Here is a 21,057-nt window from a genome sequence, read left to right on the forward strand (position 1 = left end):
AAGAACAAACATAACTTCATTACTTCTGAAAGAGCTAAGTTTTCTTAAAATTGTGTTATCATTTTATTTTTAAATGCTAAATATTAATACAATTAATATATTAATGCAGTAACTATTATAATAAATATTAGTATAGTGATAATATTCCTTGTTCTCAGGTACCTATGCTACTATCTTAATCATGTGTCCAATCTCCTGTAATAACTTTAGATTTTGCCTGCTAAAGATCCTAAATTCAGAAAAATTTTAATATTATATTTTTATAATCAATTATATATAATTATACATAATTATATATAATAATTATAATAAAATTTATTTTATTAATTTTAATATTATATTAAAATTAATAAAATAAATTATTTTATTAATTTTAATATATTTTACATTAAATATATTTATTAAAATTTAATATATTTTAAATAACATAAATATTTTAATTGAATTCCCCTAGAGCTTTGGACAACCATAAAGATATGGTCCTTTACCTGATAAGACCAGGGAAACTAAAACTCAAGTTTGGTATGCTCTACATTTTTTAACTAGCTCAACAACACTGTAAGGATTGCACAGGAAGATCTTGAATCAGAAAAGTTCAACATTCTGTACATTTTCTTCAGATAAATGTTATTAAAATAAAATATATGCCCAAGATAATACAATGTATAGGAAGAACCTGAGATCTGTTACTACCCTCACTGTCCATATTTCCTTACCCTCAAGCGAAACAACAACCAAATCCTTATGAAATAGTTAAGTCCAGTATCCCGAAGGGGAACTGTTCTCTTCTCTACTCAGGTACTATTGGTTACTGCAATATATTAATCACAGCCATTCAGTCTTAATAGTAAGTAGTTTATGCTTTTTTCCCATATTTTGCCTGAAGCCTCTGCTAAAAGCTATAGGTCCTAGAAATTGGGTCCTCAACTAATGGTCTCAAGGGAATGAATGGACTAAGGTAGATTATTCTATAATGTCTTTAAGGACTAGCCTCATGGGTATGTACAGGTTTCCGTGTTGACAACACATATTAGCAAGACCATACCAGGACACAGAGCCAGAATTTCTATGAATAATGACTTCCTGAAGCAGAATGCTATCCTGAAATTCGAGGGACAATGAATTAGTTAAGCCTAAATTAATGAACTAATGAGGGAAATCTAATTGGAATTATTTGTTTGGAAGATTATTGGTATATTTTTAATGGTCTTTATCTTTAACCCAGTTTTCTTAAAACCTGTAATGGTAGCTTGTTCCCACTGACCACTCAGATATACAGGAATACATTCTTTATCTAAGTTTCTTTATTGTTTGAGTATTGTTAATGGTAAATACAAGAATAGGCTCTTCCTTTCACTGGAATGTAATCTGACAAATGAACTGTGTAACCAAAATGTTTACATTTTATAGTGTTATATTTAAGAATAGTGCTTATTAAAACATACATAGTAAGCCCTCCAAAGTAACAATATGTGGAACCAATGCCTAACTACACCTCCTCAGTAATCAGATCTACTGGTTGGTCTGAATTTACAGGTTCTCTGCTTGAAAGAAAGATCAATTTCTGACAGGCTAGGAATCCCAGCTGATTTGAGACACAGATAGAAATTTATCCACATTTACAGGTACTTCAGGTAATACCTACTAGATATGAATAATTTGAGTATGGTTTCTTAGTTTCTGGATAGAAGAGTAAATAAGGGCAATTTTTTAAAAACTTTCAAGTGACGAAGTTATTAAAAATATAATCCTAGATTTCTAATAACATCCCCAAGCAGAAGTTAATTTTCTGCCTTTACTGGTTGTTTAACTTTCCAATGCACTAGATACTCTATATTTTAATCTTACTATGAAGCTTATATCTGTTAGTAAACACTTCTTGTTGTACCTATGTAAATGAATCAGACCAAAAAAGGAAGAGGAAGAAGAAGGAGGATAAAGAGCAGGAGGAGAAGGAAAAGAAAAGAAAGAAAAATCATCTTTTTTTTAATCAACTTTTTTGTTGTTGTTTTATACGAATTTATCATTGGAGAGTATTTATGTTCATAAGAGGAAAACAGAGGGAGAAAAAGTACAAACCTTGGAAGTAGACAAAAAAAGTAACTGCTTATCCTTTACTCTAAGAGCATGTAAATTTGTCGGAGTCACTATTCACTACTGATTAAGATGATTTATAAATCTGTAAGAAATGTTAATTTGTAGAAAGTTCGTAGTAATACAAATGATACTTATAATAATAGCCCTGCAAATAAATTTGATCTAGTAGAGAAGCAAATGACGCCTGTTTATAGTGAAGACAACCTTAAGGATCTCAGATTTATTGCCCTGATGGACATTAATCTGTTTAGTATAAAAGTAGGAATCTTAACCCAGCATTCTTTCTTTCAGTGAATTATAAATGCTTCCCTTGTTCCTACAGTCTTTTGAGCCAGTTATATTATACTGCTGGTTCCCTCATTAATAAATTAAATATCACTTCATCATGCATTCATCCAATGTATATAACACTAGACTCACTTTTAGGTTTTGAGTTTTTTATAAAGTATGTTACTTTATTTCTTCTATGTCATAAAAGTCAAGGGCAAAACAGGAAAGAATTTAAAAAAACTCTCAATAGTAACATTTGCACGTGAGAAAGCTAAAATAAATTTACTGAGGGCATGAAGATTTCCTATTTCTTGAGTTATAGATCTAATAAATGCTTTGAAATAAAGGAAAAACTGACACTAGGCTGACAATGCATTAGAGAATGTCATGCTGCTCAAATAAATGCCTATTCATCCACTCTTCTAAATTCCACAGCCTCAAAATTCTACCACCTACATAGTCATCTTACTATATTTACATTGAATAGTTCTGTAACAGGTGCTATTGTTTACCTACCCAATATCCACCCCATTCTTATTCCATTACAATCTGGCCAGCCGTAAGCCTCAGGGGAAGCTGGCACTGACTTCAACCTCATCTCCAGCTGGGAGAGGAGGATGGGTCTGGAAGTAAAAGCCAATCATGCCTTATTGTCCCCATCACTCATTGGTTTAGGCATGGATAGGTGACATAATTTGGGCCAATTAGACAAAAAGATGAATCTATTGATGGACACCTCAGAGTTCTTTATGCTTATCAAAAAACAGACATAATAAAGAGATGAACTGTTTTTCTTCATTCCTGAAATTAATACCTTGAGTAGCTACAGATCTGAAACCCACGACAGGAACTAGCCTGAAGTAAAAAGACGACCTATCAAAATGGAGAAGCAGATAGACAAACCCAACAAAGCCAATCCTGGACCTTTCATTATGTAAAAGCAGCTTTCCCTATTGTTTAAAGGCATTTTAAGTTGGGTTCTTCATTACTTGGAGCTGGAGAAAGCATAAAAGATACAACTTTGACCATACCTCCAAGTCAGCCCTGTAGCTTTTTTTTCCTGTAGTCTCTAAAGAAGGATCTCTACTTACACTTGTTTAGACTTCAAAAGCTGGATGTTTTCCTCCTCTATCTGTACATACTTAGATTCCTAACCTTGACTTTCCCAAGGCATGAAACCTCTGGCGATTTATTTTACGTCTCTGAACCCCATTTCCTTCATCTACAGAGTAAAGTTAATATATACCTCAGAGGGCTTTTATAAAAGTTAAGTGATGGGGCCCCTAGGTGGCTCAGTCAGTTAAGCATCTGCCTTCTGCTCAGGTCATGATCCCAGGGTCCCAGGATCCAGCCCCATGTTGGGCCCTGCTCAGTGAGGAATTGTCTGCTTTTCCCTCTACCTCCTCACAACCCTTACCCCCAGCTCACACACTCTCTCTCTCTCAAATAAATAAATTAAATCTTAAAAAAAAAAAAAACAAGTAAATAAAGAAAAATTAGGTGAAATGCAGTATTTTTAAAAAATGCCTGAGATTAGATAAAAGTGGTCAGGAAAGCATCTAATCTGGCTTGGATAAAATCATACACTCAAAATATAACTTTTGAATAGCCAAACTGACATTCCAATTTCCTACTTAATTCACCAACTATCTAAAATCAGGGGGAAAGGAGAAGGTACAGAAATATATGAAATGAAGTTTGTGGAATTGTTCTATTTAATTTTCTTCTCATCAACTGCTTAAGAAGCACATCAGCCTATTTCTCTAATCTATGTCCCTAGGTGAAGAGTTCATGATGCTGCTGGCATTTATAAGGTGCCAGGCACTCTAAGTATAGAAAACATTCATTTTTTTTGCTGAGAAATATTTCCCAATTAATAACTTGCTCTTTGAGGGAAGGGGAATATGTCTGTACAACATACCGTAGTACGCTCAGCAGAAATTAGATTTGAAAACTGACAAAACTCCGAGATTTAAAAAGCATCTTTTTATGTAATGACAAGTACATAAGCAGAGCTCTATATTTTTTATAATATCAACTATGAGATAAGCAACATCACATATTCTTTAAATAATCTCTAATTTAATTACTTATCATCTGTTCTTTTTGTAGACTTTTCTTTTCCTGGTATTCTTCTTTTGTTTGAAAGATAATAAGCTTTTAAACTGGGACTAGGAGAATTTCTTAGCCACCATGAGGCAAGTTTACTTTTGGAGAGGAAAAGTATAAGGTCATCACTGCACTTGCGGTCACACTCCCCCAAGGAAAAGTAATTTTGTTTCTTTGGACTAGGTATTGATTTTAAGGTATACATTAAAGGTACCTGTATAGTCTTTGAAATTACTCTGTATTCTTATCCTAATCCATTTAAAAGGCTGAAACTTCTCTAGCCTGACACCAATATTAATTTTTTTCTTTCTTCTTTTTTTCTTTCTTTCTTCCTTTCTTTCTTCCTTTCTTTCTTCCTTTCTTCCTTCCTTTCTTTCTTTTTTTAATGCTAACCTGTTTTTTTCCACTGAGATATACTGGGACATATCTAACTTTGATACATTATGTACCTGAAATATCAGGAAAATATCCCTGTCTCAGCATGCCATTTCTGTCCACAGTAATTTAGACATTCTTCATGCTGCATTTATATCCACAAGAGTAATAGTCCTTACATTAAAAACCAGCCTTCAAGAAGTGTTTCACCCTTCATGAAGTCCATTACTGCTTTTCTCTCTCTGACCCTGCACTGCCTTCAACTCCTACTGCTTTTAATAAGCAACTCAAATGTGGTAAACTATCTTCTCCATGCTGAGGGCAAAAGCACCAACAGATACATGATAACATGGTTTGGAAGAACACACTGAAATAAGCCCATAATTCTAGTCCTAAAATACCCGACTGCAAACAAAGTCTTAAAATTATTTTCAAACCCTAAACTTTAGTCTGATTCCTGTAGTCCACTATTTTTTCTTCTGTTGTATGTGCTCTAATGAGACAGCAGATAATATAGGTGTTTCCAAAGGTCTGCTTAGACAGACATGGGGCAAGTGTTCATCAAATCACTAAAAATAACATAACAGGTAAATCAGAGAGGACAAAGTATCTCCCTAGGGATTGACAGTCTCAATTCCAAACAAATCTCAGAGTCCATTTCATGCAAAAGATTAAAAAAGAGACAGTCACTTAAAGCTTTTAAATTTCGGAAATAGTATTTTAGATGAAACAGTAAAAAATCAAAATAGATACCTCATTATACAGTGGATTAAATGTCCATGAGCAACTCAAGGAAACATATCAGCTACACTATGATTACAAAGCAAGATGATACTGTGGCAAGAGTAATTTTGATATTAGACACATGAACCTAATTTCAAATCCCATCCCTGGGGGGCTTTAAGCAAGTTATTCACTCTACTTATCTCTAAAATGTCACTAATTTGTAGGGTTTGTGTGAGGATGAAGAAAATATATTATGTCCCTAGTATAGTAAAACCCAGTAAGCCACTAACAAGTCATAGCTAATGGTAGTAAGTACCTTCATCTCTGCACACTTTATGTTGAGTGTGCACCAAACCACTGTTTGCAAAGTGTCTCTTGGAGACTTCTATCACTAAGTGATTTTCACAGAAGCCAATCTTGATAGAGCTGGGGTAGTAGAGAAGGGGGTAGGGGTAGGGATATAGGGAGTACAAAGCAAACAGGTTCTAGGATCATTAGATCCTTATGGCTGATTTTACATATGTGAGTACTGGGAAATATTATTTTCATAAAAAGAATTCTAGTACTAAAAAAGAAAAAACTCAAAATCATCAAATGATGCATGGCCTTCCAGTTTTAACCTATATGGTTTCAGGCTCTGTCACCTTCTTAAAATCTAATGTCTATTGGGATGCCTGGGCAGCTCAGTTGGTTAAGCATCTGCCTTTGGCTCAGGTCATGATCCCAGGGTTCTGGGATTTGAGTCCTCCATCAGGCTCCTCGCTCAGCAGGAAGCCTGCTCCCTCTGCCTGCTGCTCCCCCCTCTTGTGCCTCTTTCTCCCTGACAAATAAGTAAATAAATTCTTTAAAAAAAAAAAAGAATCTAATGTCTATATCCATGAGTTAAAAGTTTTCCCATCTGTGTTAATGAATTGATGTTAAGCTATTCTTATTCTTCTCTTGTCTGTCCTCGTCTCCTTGTCTTTCGACTCCACTCTACTATCCATCTCTCAATTCTCCTTAAGACAACTGCACAGGTTCACACACATACACACATTATCTTTAGTCATATTAATAGACAATGATAACTAGACTACAAAAAGAAAATAAACCAACATTTTGGCCTGATTTGCTCTATCCTCTAACACAAACAAAATCAGCCACAATACTACCACTTAATATCTCTATTAACCAACACTATAAACCAAAACTGTATACAACTTTTATCTTACCATCTCTGCCATCCTTTGAAAAGATTAGGCAGGTGATCCACTCATTTTTATAAGTGATTAAGGTTCCCAGAGATAGACTTATAGGTTAGAAATGATAAGTCAATGCAAAAACTCCCTTGAAATTTCTCTAGAGGTGTATAAAAATATGAATCACTGCATACATAGTAACACTGTTTAGTAAATTATGACTTTAAGTCTTCTCCTATAAAACTAAGACACTATCATCTTAGCATAGAAAACTTAGCTGGAATTGTATAACCTATAAAATGTTATCATATGAATCAAATTGTGGAACTCAATGTTTTATTTGACTTTTAAACATCACACTATCAGAAGAAAGCCAGGCACACAATCATGTGACCCTTGCACACTCCCTACTAAATACACAAACACATTTAGTCTCTCCAAATAAATATTTGAAGAAGGCAACCTTTATTTAACAACCCGGCTAATAATTCATGTTTGAACTTTGAGATTAGAAAAAAAGGGGGGGGGGGGTACACAGTTCTAAATGTAATAAATATAATTTCTTTTTTTTTTAAGATTTTATTTATTTATTTGACAGACAGAGATCACAAATAAGCAGAAAGGCAGGCAGAGAGAGAGGAAGGGAAGCAGGCTTCCCGCTAAGCAGAGAGCCCGACGCAGGGTTCGATCCCAGGACCCTGGGATCATGACCTGAGCCAAAGGCAGAGATTTTAACCCACTGAGCCACCCAGGCACTCCTAAAGATACATTTCTTAACAACATTGTTCATTCCTCATCCTTCTCTATGTAATCTGTTCTCTATGTTTTAGTTTGGGGGCTTGACAAGGGGGCAGAATAAAGATCTAATAGGTTCTTAAACTAATGAATGACACCTCACTAGGTTTTATAACAAAGGAGGAATAGTTTCCTACTTTAGTCTTCAGATTAATTTAATGACAGAGAGTCTTATTTTTTAATGTCTACATAGCATGTATGCATTTTATGGAAGGAAGTGTGTATACTGATTTACATTATTATTAGTGAAAAGTACCAGACTGAAGGTGAGATACAACGTAGTCATAATTTTAAATACTACCAAAGGGGTACTCTAGAGACTCTAAACTAAAATTCAATTAGTCATTTTACAAAAAGGTGTTTAAAATAAAAAAGCAGTTATAATTATAGTAGATGATAAATGTGTTGAGATGTTAATTATGATCCCCAATCTCAGATCTAGGCAGAACATATAGCAAAATGGTCAAATGAGTTTGCTTCATGAGGTCATAAGCATAAGAGAATATCTGACAAAGAAGGTCACAGACACAGATGTATTTGAGATCAAAGAATAATTTCTACTTCTATGTAACATCTCTCATTCTCTTTCCAGGCTTCTATGGAATAAAAGATTGAGATGAATTTGACATGGAAAAGACAAAGGAGAGAGAGAGAAAACCTAAAAGGGAGCTCCTCCTTGGTAGTATTAATAACATTTAAAATTATATTTGAAATAAATAGGTAAAATCATTTACAAAGGCAAAAGCCATATATTAATAATTATATGACGATCTTCTAATCACATTAAAATCTGAACTGAATATAATGTCCCAGAACTAGGGTATTTGTTTTATTCAGTTAAATTTTTAGCAAGCGAAAGAAAAATTTTGTTTAATCCTCGACCAAAGTATTTTAAAAAACATTATATAAGTTGACAGTTTTGCTTAAATAAAATGAAATAGTATCTTGGGAAATCAAAGAAAAAAAATACAGTTTATGTTCACAAAGAACTTATAGTTTAAAGGAGAGAATGACATATACAAAGATGATATTCTAACAGCTACAACTGAAATATGTACAAAGTGCAGTGGAAAACATTCAGATATGAGGACAGAAAAAATATGAGTTCTAAGCCAATCAGAAAAATCTTTCCAACACAAGATGGAACTTGAATAGACACAGTAAGGATGGGTAAGAATTTGGTGAGCAGATAAGTGGACAGAGAACTGTCTAATCAGAGGGAAGAGAGCATACAAAGGCTCAGAGATGCTCAGAGACCACAGTTTCCTTGAATGTTGGGGTGCAGATCCAGAACGATGGGAAAGAGTTTGAGTCCATTTGAGATGTCCTATGATACATCTTTTATTTTAATCTATAACATTTTTAATTATTAGTTCATTTTTCCCATGGCATCCCTGTGAGCACTGGCTTTATTTTGCTTTATTTTCTGCCACTTTTTATTAATAAATAAGATATATAGAGAAAAGTCCCGAGGTCATAAATATACAGCTCAATGATTTTTCAGTTTGGGCATACCCATGAAAACACCATCCAGACAAGAAATACAGTATTTATTGCCCAAACAGAAGGACCACCATGCCACTTTCCAAGCACTAATAATCCCTCACCCCTGCCACCCCCTCCTGCATGTAAATAATACCCTGACTTCTAACATCATCAATAGTTTAACCTGTCTTTGAAATTTATATAAATGAAATAGGGTACATATTCCTCTAAGTCCACTTTCTTTCCCTCAACATGATGTTTGTGAAATTCATTCATATCAAAAATGGCAACAGTTCATTCCTGTACATTGCTGTGTAATATTCCCTAAGATGAATGCACCACCATAAATGCATATTTATCCACTGCACTGTTAAGTGATATCCTTGCATTGCTTTAGGTTTGAGCATGTTATGAAAACTGGTGCATTCCTGCACATGTCATTTGGAGAACATGTGTACTCAATTCTACGGGGCTTATACCCAAGAATGGATTTACTAGGTCATTAGGTTGTACAAAGTGCTTGTACAGATTTTTACTCTGACCAGTAGTATATGAGAGTTTCACTTGCTCTATACTCTTACAAAACCTGAAATTCTGATTTTCATCTTCCTGCCGAGTGTGTAGTAGTTTCTCATTGTGAATATAGTTCACATATACTTGGTGACTGAGTTGAGGAGGTGCTCATATTTTCCTATGATTTTTGATCATTACCCTAATACTAAATTGCCTAAATTAATTCTTTTGCATACTATTTTTAATGCACTTAGCAGGCCTTTCAGTCATCATCATTGTCACCTGACAAAGGGAGTGTTGAGGCTAGGGACTGCTGAAGAACATTTTAAACAATTATTGATATATCTTTAAGAAAGAATTTTCTTCTTTCCTTTTTCTTGTTTCCTACCCATCTTTATTCTTCTATTACTCTAGTCTATTTTGTCCACCCAATCTGTCTTCTTTCCTTCTATGTTTCCAGCCCAAAAAGGTCAATAAATGGAAGGCAATTAACAATGTCCAAGTGCTATCTAAAGAGTTCAATAGATCAATAACAAGTTTACATCTGAGACCTAGACTTCTTACTTAAGGGTTGCCAAAGAGTTTGAGAGTTTTTGTTTGTTTGTTTAATAAATGAAACAAGTAAACATGCCTGACTATTTATTTGAAAATAAATGGACCCTTCTTAAAATTTTAACAGGATAAATATAAATGTCTCCTTTTTAACTTTTGTTATGAACAGTGTTTTAAAAAAAAATATCAGAAGCATTGTAAAGAAATATCAGAAGGAAGGTGGGGAAAAAATGGTATCTATTGTAAAAAGAGAGCAATAAAAGAAGATACACAAGGGTGCTTTCTTTCACTCTCCCTAAAGACCAAACAGAAGTCACATTTGGCAAAACTAAAGTAGCCATGACCTTTTCCCTCCTCTGCATGATTAATTACTTAATGTCCTATTAATTGGAAGACGTGGCTGAATTTCAAACACTTTCATTTTCTGTGCGTATCATCCTGTACTCTAACCAGTGATTAAGCTGTTCATCAAAGGTGAGCCAACAAGGTCATCTGAGCAGTATCTCTTCAGCTATTCATTATCCATCTTCAGTGGTAATTAACAATGGTAACATTTCCATAAATCAACATCTTTCTGATTATTCTCTGATGATAAACAGTCAAAATGTGTGCATCCCAGCCCACCCCTTTTAATTTTATATTAAAAAAAATTCTAAATATACCACAGAGAAAACTCAGGTGACATATTACAGGAGTTTGTGCAATTAAAATGTATGAAGAAAATAAAGCTCTGTACCTCTGAAAGATAAATACACACCTATGCACAAAACTAAATGGGTCTGCTGGCAACACAGGAGACATACATAAGAAGCAAAGGATGTCAGCCACCTAGTACCAATTTATTCCTCTGGCAAGAAAATTATGGCTCAGTTCAGCTTCGGAGATAACCATTTGCCTACTCAGCCATGGAAGGTGACAATTTAAAATAGAAAGCAGATTTAATTCACCTTACTCTCAAAATACACATTAGAGGCGGGACCAATAAAAACCTGTCAAAGAATATAGTTACTATATTCTTTTCTGGAACCATATTGGAAAATGTAATTTTTAGGTACGGTTTTGTTTACTTTGTGCACTTGTGGTGTATTGTCATTTATTGCTGATGTTTTAAGCTTTTTGGCTCTATACATCAGATTACTTAGTAAATTCAGAAATGCTACTGATAAAACTTTCTTCCTTGGTTCACTTGAATTGACATTTTCATCTCCAGTGGCCAGTCTAAAATTGTCATTTCTTTTTTTTTTATAGATTTTATTTATTTATTCAACAGACAGAGATCACAAGTAGGCAGAGAAGCAGGCAGAGAGAGGGGGGGAAACAGACTCCCTGCTCAGCAGAGACCCCAGTGTGGGGCTCGATCCCAGGACCCTGAGATCATGACCTGAGCCAAAGGCGGAGGCTTAACCTACTGAGCCACCACGCCCCTAAAATTGTCATTTCTAAAGTTCACTCACTACAGGAATGTCTTTCTGAATTGGTAGAAAATTAATTATAAAGTATCTTTAAAAGATCATAATAACACTGGGTGTGGTGCATAAACAATGAATCTTGGAACACTGAAAAAAACTAAATTTTAAAAAGATCATAATAAAAGTACTGAAAACATGTGTTAAAACTTGAATTATCAGCAATAGGTAATCAGTTATCAAATATATATGATTATGTATAATAATTGCATAATGATTATATATTACTACATGGCATATTAATATATCATGTTGTTAAATATTATGTTGTATATTATTATATATACATGATTATATATAATGTATAGGTATAAATGGTATTTATTTCTAAATATTAGAAGGAAAATAGTTCATGCTTTTTAATATTCTATTTTAGTATTCCTGTTGACATTCTTAATTTTTACAATTTAATAAATTATTGCTAAACATATACATACAGAGTTTGGAATTAACCCCAAATTAATATGTAGAACTGAAGGCACAAATATTAGTCTGATAGTACTAATAAATGATGCATTATAAAATAGTATGTCTAGATGTCTACTGTACATTAATGTGTTTTTCACAAGTAAGAGAAAACACAACTCAGACTGGCTTAACCAGTAAGATGCATTATTTCACAAAACCAGAAATCAAAGGATATATCAAAGTCTAGATAGAGAATGAACAGGGCACAGCCCTATTTATCTAAAATCTACCCAGAAAAGACCTCCTCCTCCCTTTGACAATTTTGTGTCCTGGCTGCCTCTCCTCAGAGCCACTTGTATGCTCGAGAGCAGAACGACAATGAGATAAGGCTTCTCCCCATCATGGACTATAAACCCTTCCTTTCAGTTTGATTGTACTAAATTGTCATTTAACTGAATAGGTATTAAGCAAATTGATCTCCCATTTTAGGTTATTTTAAAAGAATTTTGTTTGCTATGCTTTTATGTATTTTTTTCTTGGTTTTGTTTGCATTTTGCCTTTTTATTAAATAGGAAAAAAAAAAAAAAAAAAAAGACCAGGGGTGCGTGGGTGGCTTATCCAGCTGGGCTTCTGCCTTCTGAAGCTCATGTCATGATCTCAGGGTCTGGGGATCAAGCTCAGCATCAGGCTCCTGGCTCTGTGGGACGCCTGCTCCTCCTGCTCATGCTCTCCCTGTATCTTTCTGTCTCAAATACATAAATAAAAATCTTAAAAAAAAAACAAAAAACCAAGAACCACAAATACGTATATTTTTCCAGTCAGATATAACAAAAACATAGTGAGCTTCTTGAAGAATACAGGATTATAGAAAAGTTATTGCAGGAAAGGCAAAGACAAAAATAAGGCTCTTAGGTGTGGTCAAGTAGCTTGCCCATTAGTAGTTTACTATAACAAATGATTGTGTTACACCTAAAGTAAGAAAATGATACATATTCCAAAGCCATTCCCTCAATACTGGGTAAACAGAATGATTCTCACCTTGAGGCATCTCAGGTGGCAGATAATGAGGTTCTTGGGCACTAACGTGTACCCATTCGAAGTCATCATATAGATCCTGGTGGTAATCACAGGCCCCTAGACCATCATCAAAAGTACAGCCACCTAAGAGAAGAGAAAAATTATTGTTACATTCTATACAGATTTGCTAAAAATTGAGAATGTGCTGGAGAAGGAAAGATTATTTTGAATATGTAAAATATTCATGTACTCCTGTTTTTTACTATTGGTACTCCTGTTTTTTACTATTCCCATTAAATTTTCACATAAAATGAATTTCTATCAGTAGTTTCTGTTTGAATAAGAAACCAGTTTGAGCCTCAGAAGGAAGGCTAAGGCACAGATTTTGAAAGACTAAAAATAGTAAAAGATACTTGTATAGCGAAGCTTTCCTGAAATATGCAAACCACCTGAAATCTAAATAGATTTTAACAACTTTGGTGCGGAGAAGGGAAAAAGTAAAAATTGTCTTTTTTCATGATGCAAGTTCAAAAAGGTGAAGTTAATATTTAAATCTTACCAAACTCCTTGCTTGAAAAGAACACTTTGAAAGAACATTTGAAGTAGCAAATGAAACAAATAAAGCTTTAAAGCGTCTATAAGTGTCTGAGGTCAGTGATACATTCATTCTTCCATACCTTATTTTGATTACTTTCATACACACTTTTGACTTAAAAGGAGGGAAAAAACTAAAACGTAAAACTGATCAGATTTAGCCTGTAATTACTCTCACCATTACCACTTTATTTAATAACCTTTTTTCAAAAAAATAAATGGAGGTAGCCTTTCCCTTTTATATCAATCATTTTTCCTGCCCCCCCTCAGGGGTAATTTTATGGCAGAAGTAAAATGATTACTTTTGCTTCTCAGTGTCATATACAGGCACACAAAACTCAACATACTTAGTTTATTCCCACTTCATGAAAATAAGAACTGGCCTGTATGTCTAATCTTGAAAGAAAATGGATTAGAACTAATGAAAATTCAGCAGTGGGTTTAATGAGAAAAACCAATAACCTGTCTCCTTTCAAGTAAGTTATTTGTTTAGTTTCCATGGGGATCTCTGTGAAGAAATTCAGTGAATTCTCTGACCAAACAGCAGACTACGGAGTGTTAAACTTCTGGCCTATAAATTCTTCTCCATAAACAAGGAATTTTTTTTTTTTTTTTAAGAAAAGTTTGCAGCTTACATATGGGAAAAAATCCCTTTCCTCACCAATGACAGAGATAAGCCAAGAAGGCAAGATCAGATATGTTCAGATGACATTACAGCCCTAATAACCGTTTTTGAAAGCAGACCATGTATGTGGGGTGGGCATCCTTGAATCATTCTTATGACTACATCAATCCTTTAAAGTAATCAAACTTCAGTAGCTTGAAAGCTTAATAATGTCTTTTAAATATCTTAAAATAGCCTCTTATAAATGCTTTCATGGAAAATGATGTACGTCTTAACTTAAAATTAATCAATGGGAAAAAAAGGTTGCTAGGAAATGCATCTTCACATAGCAAGGGGAAAGTTTCTCTCAAGATATAATTTGCTATCAGAAGCCCAAAATGACTTACTGCTTTGTAACATAAGCCTTCAGGGCCCCCACTGCCCTTTATAATAGTGTGAGTGGCCTCTGTATATAAATTTAAATTACCAATGGAACCTAAATTGGCTCATTTGGAAGACAAATGACCTTAATTGCTGCCCTTCATAGCCATGGTTAATTTTAGACTCCAGGATTCTGACTAGTAATAAACTGGAAGTATCTGTACAAGAGAAGTGGGTCAACCCTTACTATTTGTTGTTGCACATCACTGCCCTATCAGTCAAGAGTTTTGGAAATAGTTACTAGTCCACTTGATTTGATTGATAAGAAAACTTTCAAAAAAGATGATTTTTACTACTGCAGCTTATAATAAATTCTAATCTGAGATGTACCATATATCTGTTTGCAGCACATAGGGCATATCAATAAATCTCTCATAAAACATTTTTTTAAATCTTTTGGTATTTGATATTTCAAGGGTAAATACTTACACTGTATACTGAACTAGATGACAGGAAATTAAAAAAAAAAAAAAACTGTTCCTGGCCTGATGAATGTATAGTGGCACAGGCGCACGCGCACGCGCACACACACACACACACACACACACAATGTGTTATAAAGGATAATGACAGTATGACCAAGGTCAAAGGGAACACCAATGAACTGGCTACCTACACCAGCGAGGGTTAGAGGAGGCTGCATTTCCTTAGGCCTATTAAGACAAGTAAAGATAATGCTGGGCCAGAATGGTGTTAAATTAAAGAAAATTAAATTAAAGAAAAAGCAAAAGCAAAGGCATGCAACTCTAAAGAAACATGAGACTTTGGGGATCTCAAATATCCTCAAAAATTTCTGTATTATGGGGCGCCTGGGTGGCTCAGTGGGTTAAGCCGCTGCCTTCGGCTCAGGTCGTGATCCCAGGGTCCTGGGATCGAGCCCCACATCGGGCTCTCTGCTCAGCAGGGAGCCTGCTTCCTCCTCTCTCTCTGCCTGCCTCTCTGCCTGCTTGTGATCTCTCTGTCAAATAAATAAATAAAATCTTTAAAAAAAAAAAATTTCTGTATTATGAAAATGAAGAAAAGTATGTAGGGGACAGTCAGAAATACAACTAAATATGAAAGATTTTAGATATAAAATGCTTAGATTTTAATCTGTAGTACTGAAGACATCAGAGGATTTTATCCAAGAGTAGGAAAAAATTCAAGCATGCTAAACCATGCTAAAAATAACAGCAACAACAACAGTAGTAGTAACAACTCTAATAGTCACGCATAGTTTAAAGAGAAATGGAGGAAAATGGAGGTAGAATGTTTGGCTCAACCTTACAGCAGATAACACATAACAGATAACACAAGAAAATACACCCTGAGGTAAACCCGTTATATACAAGCCCTGTTTACCATTTAAGGCTCACTAGAAAGTCTTCTAACACAAAGTCTTCTAATACACTGTCTTCTCTACACATGTTTCTGAGTTCAACATACCTTCAAATACAGCATTAAAATCTACTTAAAGGAGAAGCATCTTAGCAAGATTCTAATTCATAAAACATAACTAATGAACTTAACATTTCTCTGAGCTAGACGGCACAACAAGAAGAGGCAAGATGTTAAAGAACTTTAGGTAGAGGGGATAAAAAATCAAGGAAGCAGCCTGCATTTCAGTTGTATTTGCCACCAGTAAGACCACAATGAGTATCTGCAAATCATGTCAGAGAAACCACAATCCCAAGTTCCTTGACCGGTGGAGGAAAATCACTTCTGAAGAGCCATTTCACAGATTACTAATTCCTCCCTACCAATCAATCATCTAACTACAGCTGCAATGGTCAGCTTCCTCTATCGCAATCCACTTAAGGGGCTTTGCAAACCGTTCACCTAAAGATAAAAATCAAGCTAATTTGGATTTGCCTGAATTTCTTTCCATTCCTAAAATGCTCACTGAAAGGACTGGTACTAAGAACCATCAGTATCCCAACCCCAAAATGATGTTGCCTAAACATTCAGCATTTAAACTCTTGACTCTATTTAAACAGATGGTGACAGACTTGATGAAAGAAAGAATACTAAACTCAGTCTTCTCTGATGTCAAACTTTACAATAAAAACCAGTGTTGGGGTTAATTTAGAACAAAGTTAAATTGGAGAAAAATAATTTCAAAAAATTAAAAATAAGTAAATTAAATTTTAAAAATAAAATTTAAATAATTAGAGAAAAATAAAAAGTCAATAGGGCCCCAGACAGCTCTGAGCATTTTGTAAAGGGTGTTCTTTTTAAAGATATTGTACTAGGGGCACTGGGATGGCTCAGGGTCAGATAACCAACTCCTGCTTTGGACTTAGGTCATAATACTATCAGGGTCGTGTGATTAAATCCTGCCCCCAGGCTTCTTGCCCAGTGGGGAGGCTGCTTGAGGACTTTCCATCCCAATTCCTCTGCCCCTCCTCCCACTGACCTGCGCCTGGGCTCCCTCTCACTTGCTCCCTCTCTCTCTCTCACACAAATAAATAAATCTTTAAAAAAATAAAAGATATTATACTAGGATATTTCACATTCTCCCCCTCCAGAGCACTTGCGTCCAGTCTTAATTTCCTGACTAAATAGAATAGCAAGAAACATATGAAATTTTCTTTTATGGTTCTTTACTATATATAAAGAACAAACTTCATTTAGTTGAAGACACAGATTATTTTTCTTTTTATTTTCTTAAATAGTTTAGAATAACAAGGTTTTAAAAAGAAACTCTCGGACAAAATATGTTGGCAAACACACTATCCTTAGCACAGCTGTTAATGGTCTTCAAAAATGGACACAATCTTTTCCAATTGTGAATTAAGCTGTAATGCAAATTCGCTCATGTAAGTGATCATCATCTCTGCAATGATCCTTCTTCCATTAAGAACAAAAAGAAAGATTGACACATGTTACATTAGGACACATGGAATACTGAATTAAACTAACTTTAAATAGATCATCTTTATCTATGCTAATCAGAAACCATAATATAAGTTTACTGATAGAATCCCCAAAATTCATTACAAAGAGGCCAATACATTTCACCAAAAAATTCAGAAGAACAGAAAAGGAATTTATTACTAAATATCTTAAATGTTAATTCTACATATAATCTGAGTCAATACAGCCTATTCACAGAAAAACTGATTATTGGAAAAAGGGTAAAAATTAATGCTTTTATATAAAGTTCTTATTTCTTCTGAAATCTACTGGGTTATCTTAATGGCTTTTTTGTTGTTTTTCTTACAATTCTGGGACTACTGAAGTTACAAAGTAAGAATTAACAATGCCACGAGCAATGTTTAGGTAGTTTACATCTGCTCTAAAAATAAGCAACATTTTTTTCTCGATTTAAGTACTGAAATTCAAGTAAGAAAAAAAATCCAAATAGATGCAAAGTACAAATGCCTTTGGGAGCATAAATATGAGCCACTGGTCGTAATACATTGCTCTGATTCAATACTAAAGAGGATCTACTGAAGAAAAATTAGAAAATTCACGTAAAAGAGTTGCTTAAAAGATAATCACTTCAGATCAAAAAAAAAAAAAAAGTCTTTTATCCTGCTAGTAACTAATTAGTATGTGAAAATATTATTTGAGCCTAGTTCCTTCATAAAGGAAAAGAACTTGAAACACATTTGTGGGAATCCAAACCCATCATTTATTGATAGATACAAATGATTCTTAATGATCAGAGAAGAGCTCATTTCAAACACACCCATAAATTATCTAATTGTTCATCCCTAAAGTTCCATTTCTTGCCAAGAATATATGTTTAATATATATAATCCAACACTACTTAGCTTGTAAGACTTCTATTCCAACTGTCTGTGATTCAAAGCAAATCTGAGTAATCTTCCTTTAATAAGACTGAATTAGCCAGAATAGAATAACAAACCCAAATTCACTCTCCTCCATCTTTGCAGAGGCAATATTAAAATCTCCTAAATTTCAATGGATAAAACTTAAGGAATTTCAGGGTACCTGGATGGCTCAATCAGTTGCTCAAGTCATGGTCCCAGGGTCCTGGGATCAAGCCCTACATCGAGCTCCCTGCTCAGCAGGGAGTCTGCTTCACCCTCTCCCTCTGCTGCTACCCTTGCTTGTGCTGCCTCTCTGTCATAAAAATAAATAAAATCTTTAAAAAGAAAAAAAAAAAAACTTGAGGAATTTCAAGGAACTGACACACACACCATTTAGATGGTAGGAGAGAGACAGTTTTGAGACACAGCAAGAAGTGAAGGTTCAACACATACATAGCTTTGCTATTTTACTTCTATGAGCTTTAATCTCCATTCCAGTAAAATCAAGACAATAATAGCTACAGTACAGTTAATCGTGTGAGTATTAATGATAATGCATGTAAAGCCTCTAACACTCAACAAGTTTTCTATTAACAGTAGTCTTCTTTTCTCACATCTCATTCTTGACAGTTTATTATCTATATATGCTGTACAGATGCAAACCTATGCACATATCTAAGCACTAAAGCCTAAACGAGAAACTTACAATTTCCATATAATTTACCCAAAAAGTCAAAAGCATTTCCATAAAGGCAGTATTACCATATTACCATCATCAGATATGCTTTCTCTTAGGAAATACCTTCCTTTAGCTGAGGGGTCAGCAAATATTATCTGTAAAAAACAAGTTAATAAATATTTTCAGTTTTGCAGGCCTTACCATTTCTTTTTCATTTTCTTTTTCTTTTTAAAGATTTTATTAACTTGAGGCACCTGGGTGGTTCAGTGGGTTAAGCCTTTGTCTTAGGCTCAGATCATGGTCTTAGGGTCTTGGGATAGAGTTCCGCATCAGGCTCTCTGCTCAGCAGGGAGCCTGCTTCCCCTTCCCCCTCTGCCCACCTCTCTGCCTACTCGTGATCTCTCTTTCTGTCAAACAAATAAGATCTTAAAAGAGAGAGAAAGAGAGAGAGAGATTTTTCTTAATTTATTTGAGACAGAGATAGCATAAACAGGGGGAGGGGTAAAGGGAGAGGAAGAAGCAGACTCCCCACTCAGCAGGGAGCCCACAGCGATGCTGGATCCCAGGGCCCCAAGATCATGACCTGAGCCAAAGCCAGATGCTTAACCAACTGAACCACTCAGGCATACCCTGTCACAACTATATGTCATTGAAGCAAGAAAGCAGCCATAGAGAATACCCACCAAATGGATATGGTGGTATTCAAATTATACTTCTATTTACAAAAATGGGTAGCAAAATGGATTTGGCTTCTGTATCATAGATCAGGAACCCCTGGTTTAGATCACTTTGATCATAAGCTGCTGCTTCCCCCCCCCATTTTGATATTTATTTATTTATCTGAGAGAGAGAGAGACAGAGATAGGGACAAAGAGAGCACATGCAGGAGGAGAGGGAGAAGCAAGCTCCTCACTGAGCAGGGAGCCTAATGTGGGGCTTGATCCTGGGACCCTGAGATCATGACCTGAGCCAAAGGCAGATGCTTAACCAACACCCAGAATACAGTCTGGTTAAAAGCTTAGAACCAAGGGTCTTTCATTTCTGCATCACCTCTACAAGACTGAATTTTTTCCCCATATATCAAGACAAGCAGCAGTGGTCCACAGCCAGGAACTGAACTGACTGAGTTTGAATGACAGAATTATATCTGAAACCAAATCAGATTATATGGCTCAGAGATTCAAGTCAGAAAGTGAGAATACGGAAATGCCAAAGAAACTCTCAAAGTCCTCTAGTCTGAGTTCCAAACTTCTAAGACACAAAGGGAAATAAATATATTTTATATCACGATTCAGTTTCTACATGCATTCAGGCATGCAAATATTTATATGCATAGTATGTGTGAACAACCACACTCTTTCAACCGTTCATTATCTCATTCTATGGATCACTAATCCAGTGCTCTTTCTATAAATGAAATAAAATGAAGAGTAGTTGTATGAATCAGGGGAGTAGACAGATATGAAAAACAAAAGGACTACCAATCCTTTGTCTCAAATACATGTGAGTACCTGTCCACTATGGGAGGGGACCCAGAAGATAGGTGTGAGCAGTCCAAGTTTCCATACCTAACTTCCAGGGCTCGAGATAAAGTCCAAAAATAAGCCTCTGACAGACATGTGCAGCCTGGCAATATGTGACCATCCAACTTCATTATGGAGCTAATGGATGATTACGTGCCAAACAGCCATAGAAATGATATCACACATAAAAAGAGGTTTATTTAAATATAAGAGGAATATATTAATGAAAGGCACCTCATAGTAGAAAAAAATTAAAATTGCCCAGTCACAGATCAAGAAACTATCAAAGCCAAGATCTGAACCCGGGCATTGCGGGTTCTTTACTCTTAACCTCCCTACCATTAAATGGCTCCTCAAAATCAGGGGAGATTAGGTATTTTCCGAATCACCCAGTATAGCTCCCTCCATTGGTCAAATCCTCATGGTATTACTCAACACAGAGCACATTACCTATCCCACCCATATGA

The 21,057-nt window shown here is 35.0% G+C and overlaps 1 protein-coding gene across 4 annotated transcripts in view; it reads right to left on the reverse strand.

Moving 5' to 3' along the window:
* PTPRK (protein tyrosine phosphatase receptor type K) overlaps positions 1–21,057 on the reverse strand; it is a 569,167-nt gene that overhangs the window by 429,792 nt on the left and 118,318 nt on the right. For all 4 annotated transcript variants that reach the window (XM_047732848.1, XM_047732846.1, XM_047732844.1 and 1 more), the window contains exon 2: positions 13,013–13,135. In XM_047732848.1, the coding sequence (XP_047588804.1) occupies positions 13,013–13,135 (123 nt within the window). The remainder of the gene's footprint in view (positions 1–13,012; positions 13,136–21,057) is intronic.

This window comes from Lutra lutra, chromosome 6, assembly GCF_902655055.1.
Source record: "Lutra lutra chromosome 6, mLutLut1.2, whole genome shotgun sequence".
NCBI lineage: Eukaryota > Metazoa > Chordata > Mammalia > Carnivora > Mustelidae > Lutra > Lutra lutra.